We start from the raw sequence: 6,452 nt of genomic DNA on the forward strand, positions 1-6,452 counted from the left end.
ACTTGACAGCTTCTCTGAACACAGGATCATAGTTCCTGTACATGGTTTGTACTGCAGTCCTTACTGTCTGTGGCCAGGGATGACCATAGGAACTAGAATGGGATAGGTGAGGGGCAAAGGAACTGAGGGTGGTAAGACCTGGAAGACATGTCTGGGGCAGGCTGTCATGACCCCAAGGCTCTGGAGATCTCGGTCTCCCTCTGGCACACAGGGTTCTAGCTCAAGCTGATTGCCTGATGTCATTTTGGCTAAGGGAAGTGTTTGCATACTTCTAAGGGTGGGAAGCTTAGTGCCTGACAAGGCAGCTTGCCATGTCTATGTACAGGTATAGAGGGCAGAAGGGTTTTCCTGTCTTCATTCCAAGTGTGATTAATGATGCTAACCTGAGCCCTCAGGAGCCACAGACCAGGGGCTGCTCCTTCCACCCTAGAGGGAGCCCTTCTGAAGTGGGCCTTGTCATCTTGTGCTCCAATCTTTGCTTCTGTGGGCCCCGCAGCCCTGTGCATTCAGTCCCCTGACCTCCTCTGGCTGTGCTTCACTTGGTGTCTTCTTGAGAACATTTTAATCAGAGCTGCTTTTCTGTCTCTGTTCTAGTTTGATGGTGACAGTGCCTACGTGGGGATGAGTGACGGAAACCCAGAGCTCCTGTCAACCAGCCAGGTGGGTGCCCTGTCCTCCCTGAGTGGGGGTCTAAGCCTTGGGCTGGCTGGAGTTGATCTGCTCCTGGGGTGGAGATGGGCAGGGTACAGAGTGTGTGCGGCAGGGGTGGGGTGGGTGCATAGCCTGTTACTATCCTCTCTCTGAATGTTCAAGAATATCAGCTGAGTCCTCTTAAAAGGGACAATCAAACCGGTACTATAGTGTTTTCTGTAAATCAGCTACCTGGCAACTGTTGGTTTAAAATTGACATCATTGAGAACTTGATGAAACTCGAAATATGTGGCCCACATTTCCCATGATTAGAGGGAAGTTTCCAGCAGCAGTGAGTAGAGGTGCCAGTGCTCCCTGGGGCTGCCTGCCTCTTGCCAGCACACAGCACCCATGGGATGTGTGGATGCACACACACCCATGCACAGGCGTGCGGGGTTCTCCTGCCCACCTGGAGTTGTCTAAGGCCACTGAGAAGGGTTGTGGCCACGGCACAAAGGGAGGACAGCAGAGGCTTCCTGTGTGACCCTCCCCAGTGGCGAAGGGGGCTGAGTTGTCATGGGTAAGGCTGTCCCAACCCGAGCCCAGCCCTCTGGGGATCATAGATGCCAAGTAGAATCATATTTTCCACTGAAAGCCTGGTTTCCGAAAATTAACATTTCTGTCAGCTAGGAGCATCCTCACTATAGACTACAGTGCCACAGAGGGTCCTCACGGCAGGCTGGCACCCTGAGGAAGAAGCTCCCTGCAGGCTGTGGCACCGTGGAGAATGGCTCTCTAAGGCAGTGGTGCCTGCAGGGTGTCACCAGCTCAGGGTGCTAGATGGATGGCCAAGGAGTTTCATAGCTGCTGAGAAATTTTGGGAGCGGGGGGACAAGCCTGGCCCTGGAGCTGACCTCCACCCTCTGTCTATTCTGTCATGGGGACTGTGGCTGTCCAAGTTGGGTGGCCCCTAGGCCATCAGGCTGGGCCCATATTTTCCAGCTGAGGAAACAGAGGCTTGTTAACTCCCAAACATTTATGTGCCTCACTCTATGACAGGTTCTGTGGGGGCTGTAGATGAGTAAAACATGGGCCTGTGGCCCTTGGGAGCACTGCCAGTAGGAAGACAGTGCAGCTCCAGGGGGCCATGGAAGCTCCACTGCAGGGCAGTGCAGTGCAGGGGAGCTCATGCTGGCACACCTTTGCCGTGCGCCTTCTCTGGCCTGTCCCCATGTGAGTGCTGTGCTGCTGCTGCAAAGCTGCCGTTATATTGCTTTGACATGTGCCAACCTGCAAGACTCCAGGTCCTGGAAGTGGTCATTTTGGAAGACTCACTGAGGTCATTCAGTTGTCGCTAATCAGCTTGGAAATGTGGTCATCTGAAAAGACCAAAGCTTATCTCCGAGCATCTCATCTGAGCCTTTTCACAATGTTTGAATCGCATTTTGTTAACATACTGAGCCCTGGTTTTCAGAACCACGCTGTGGTGAAGTCAGTTCTGACTGGGACCCTGATGAAACGTGTTGGCATCGTCCTTCCAGGGAGGGAGGGCGGGACTCAAGGGGACTCTGTGTCTGCTCTAGGCCTGGGCCCAGGGGAGCACAGTTGTTTGGAGGGGAAACTCAGGGCAAATAAATGTTACCCTCCCCCAACCCTTCATAGTAACAACCTCAGCTATGACCCAACTCTTTACCGTTGTGAAGCCCTTTCCTCAGTGGTTATTTGAGCTGATCTCTGCAGCACTTTTGAGAATGAGTAGACATTATCATTAAGTCCATTTTATAGATGTGGCAGCTGAGGCTCAAGGATGTGGACAGATTCAGCCAAGGTGACTCAGCCAGGGAGTGGCACAGCTGGCATTTGAACCCGCGCAGCTGGGACTCAAACAAAGCTGGACACACCCAGCTTGCCCTTTCTGTGGAGAGCCCCGTTCCCACTCACAGCTCCAGCTTGCTTCAGTCTACATGTCACTTCTTCAGAGAGCTCTCTGTGACCTCTAAATCCAAATTAGGTCCCTTTCCCGTGATTCTTTTTCATCGCACCAGGTCATTTTAATTCACAGGGTTTGTCACTATTTGTGGTTGTCTACTTATCTGTGTGATGACCTGGTTAATGTTTGATTTACACACTAGACTGTGACCTCAGTGGGGCACAGTGTCTGGCACATAGAAGGCACTTGGGAGATATCTGGATAATGAGAGTAAGTGGCCCTTTTTCTCCTCTGAATTTCAACTTCCCTAACAATGAAACTAGGTGGTTGGACTTCTTGAGGTTCCTTCCAAACCTTTTGTGCTGTCACCCAGAGGGTCTCCCCAACTTAGTAATTTACAAAGAAAACATTAGAATTCTCTGAGATTAATTACCCAGCAGCATGAGCCAACCTTAATGTGAGCCAATTCTGCCTTTGCAATTTAGACTTCTTATAGTCTATAAGTTAGATTTGGCCACATAACGAACACCTCAGAACTTCTGGCTTAAAACAACAAATATTTATCTGGCTCATGATTGTGTGGGTTGGGAGTCTGGCTGGGTTCAGCTGGGTGGCTCTTCTGGTCTTGGCTAGGATCATTTATGTGGCAGCAATTAGCTGCCAGGTCAGCTGTGGGCTGGTTGGTATGAGGGTCTCACTTCTCCACAGAGTCTCCTGTCCTCCAGCAAGGTAGTCCGAGATTGTTCACATAGGGAGAAGTGTTCCCAAAGCAGGAGAAGTTGCAAGACCCCATGAGGCCTAGACTTGGAACTAACACATGACTACTTCTAGCACATTCCATTGGTCAAAGCCAGTCACAGAGCCAGTCTAGATTCAAGAAACAGGGAAATAGACTCCACCTCTTGATGGGAGGGGCTGCTGAGTATTGTGGCCTTTTTACAGACTACCACATGTAGGCAACATGTGGGATGTAGTTTATGCTGATTTTGCTGAAGAATAACTTAGACTTTTCTGGGACCTACAGCTTCCTGTGGCTCATTGGGACTCTTTAATGGCAAAAGTCCTATATGTTTCCTTCCAGTATTTTCCCTGGAGTGCTTGCTTGAACTCATTCATGCATGCGCGCGTGTGCACACACACACACACACACACACACACGAACACCCTCTTAGGGTGTGTTGCCTCATCAACTGCAGGAGTTATATTGTCCCAATTTTTGAAGGATTGACATGAACATGTGTGTTAGTCTGTTTCTGTTGCTTATAACATAATACCTAGAACTGGGTAATCTGTAAGAAAATGAAATTTACTGCTTACGGTTTCTGAAGCTGGGAAGTCCGAAGTCCAGGGAACACATCTGGTGAAGGCCTTCCTTGATAGTGGGTTCAGTGACACAGTATCACACTGTGGGATGGTGGAAGCAGGGAGAGAGAGAGAGAGAGAGAGAGAGGAGAGAGAGAAACTCTCACATGCTCTTCTTTTAAAGCCCTCAGAACCAACCAAACCCGTGATCCCCATTATTAATCCATTCACTAGGCACAGTCCTACAATCCAATTACCTCTTCAAGGCCTCACCTTTCCATTACCATAATAGGATTTCCCACCCTCAGCAGTTACTGTGGGGACTAAGTTTTGGGGGGACATTCAATCTAAGGCAACATGAGAGCAAAATGAAGGAACCATAGCCAGTAGAGGATTCAGAGGATAAACACCATAAATGGCATAAAATACATTTTATAAATATAGGTAAATACAGGTTTCACCCATTCAACACCTGTTTATTGGGCACCCATTATGTGCAAGGCTCTAGATATGAGTGGGAAACCATTTCTGAAAAACATATTACTTCTAGAACACCAAATATTATCATGTTATAAACCTGCTCTTTAACACTTCTCCTGAAACACCATCTTCTTTATTCAGAGCCGAGACAGAGGCTCACATGGGGTATGTATTAGCTGACCACGTTCCTTTTTAAAAACTTTCAGACCAGCTTTTATGGGCTTGAAGTTTATGCAAATACATATTGCATTGTTTGGTTGTTGCAAGTTCTCCACAAAATTCCTGCATAGTTGCCTTAGCTTTCACGACTTACCACTTTTCCCCCATTCCCTAGACCTTGTGGGTTTTTTGGACCAGACTTGCCTGGGTGGTCTGAGAATGGGATGTAGTTCTCAGGCAGGGCTGTAGCATTAGCAGCAGCTTGGGGGAGGGGGTGGAGGGCCTGGTAGAGATCAGCCCTTCCCCGTGTTAAGAGTAGACCCTGTCCAGGACTTACAGGGATTGATATTTCCTGGTTATGTGACCCAGGAAGTATCTTCTGGTGAAAAGGGGAAGAAGAAAGGAGGTGAGCTTGGGACTCAGCAAACCTGGATTCAGATGCCAGCTCTTCCATGCTCCAGCATGGGCCAGATTGCCTTATGCAAGTGATGTCAGCTTCCTATCAAATGGGAAGAGTAATGCCTGCCTACTAGGGTGCTAAGAGGAGTAAATGAGTTGTGTGTTCTGAATTCAGATGGTGCCTCACCAGATTCTCTTCAATAGGCCAGGCTACTCACCATCCAGGTGTTGCCAGTGTTGGCTGTGAACTACTTACAGCTGCCCTTTCTCGGAAAAACCAACCTCTGTCAAATGGGAACTATGAACCAGGAAGGGGGGTCAAGGCCCACCCCCATGTCTCAAGGGGGAACTGACTTTGCAACTCCCCGTGGAGCTCCAGCTGACTCCAGCCAGACTCCAGCTGAGACCACATCCTTGCTCAGCTCCTTCCCCATCCTGTCCTACATGCTTCTCCTGAGAGCCTTCCTCCACTAGGTCACTGCCGTAGGAATCCCCATCTCAGGCTGTACTTCCAGGAAATCTAAACTAAGAGAGTACGTAAAGCACCAGTGTTCGGGGAAAAGTAGCTATGGCTTATTTTCATTGTTTTTATTACCATAAATAATGCTTTGATCACACAAGATGAGTCTCTGGTCACCTCTTGAGCTCATTTACAACTCCGTGTCTTTGTATGCACTATTTCCCCTGATGGGAATCCCCCAGCCATTTTCACCTAACAAATGCCTATTTGTTCATTCAGGGGCACTGCAAATGTCATCTCATTATAGCCTTCCCGGCTACGGGTAGAGTTTTCCACTGTCATAGCGTTAAATACCACTTCTGCTAAAGATCTCAGAGTTTTTCCTAAGAATTATTGAAAGAACTTATGTGTGTGTGTGTGTGTGTGTGTGTGTGTGTGTGTGTGTGTGTAGAGAGAGAGAGAGAGAGAGAGAGAGAGAGAGAGAGAGAGAGAAACAGAGTCAGGAAGGCGATTGAGATTGAATGACATGATTACATCTGCAGTTTTGAAAGCTCTCAGTGGCAAGAGTGGATACAGGGAAACCAACTGGGAGAGTGTAGTAGAAGAAGGCCAAGGGAAGGATCATGTTGTCCTGGATTGTGGTAGAGGCAGAGAAGATGGAAAGAAGTGGATGGATCTGAGTGTGTATTGGAAATAAAGTCAGTAGGTCTTGACAATGAATGACATAGCGGGAAAGAGAAATGGTGGAGTAAAGGATGACTCCCCAGGCTTCCAGCACGAGCCCATTTCCTAGCATGGTGGTACCGTTTTCTGAGTTGGGAAAGGCCTGGGGAGGCACGTATTTGATAAGGTCAGACTTGGACATGTTACATTTGAGATGCTCGTCCAAGTGGACGTGTCCAAGTGGGTAGATGGTTGTACAAGTCTGGAACTCCTGGGAGGAGTAAACTTGGAAGTCTTCAGCCCATGGTATTAAAACTTGGGAGTGAATGAGATTTATGGAGAGAGAAGGAAGAGTGAGAGGAACAGAGGACCAGCGGCTCTTAGGTGTTGAGTTCCAACCGTTGAAGGCAAAGTGGAGGAGACGAAGAC

General features: G+C 48.6%; 1 protein-coding gene across 1 annotated transcript in view; it reads left to right on the forward strand.

Moving 5' to 3' along the window:
• The first annotated feature begins 596 nt into the window (after window positions 1-596).
• TOX2 (TOX high mobility group box family member 2) overlaps window positions 597-6,452 on the forward strand; it is a 99,714-nt gene continuing 93,858 nt past the window's right edge. Inside the window, exon 1 of the mRNA XM_008589077.1 lies at window positions 597-660. Within this exon, the coding sequence (XP_008587299.1) occupies window positions 622-660 (39 nt within the window). The 5' untranslated portion in view covers window positions 597-621. The remainder of the gene's footprint in view (window positions 661-6,452) is intronic.

This window comes from Galeopterus variegatus, unplaced genomic scaffold (assembly GCF_000696425.1).
Source record: "Galeopterus variegatus unplaced genomic scaffold, G_variegatus-3.0.2 Scaffold5190, whole genome shotgun sequence".
Classification (NCBI taxonomy): domain Eukaryota; kingdom Metazoa; phylum Chordata; class Mammalia; order Dermoptera; family Cynocephalidae; genus Galeopterus; species Galeopterus variegatus.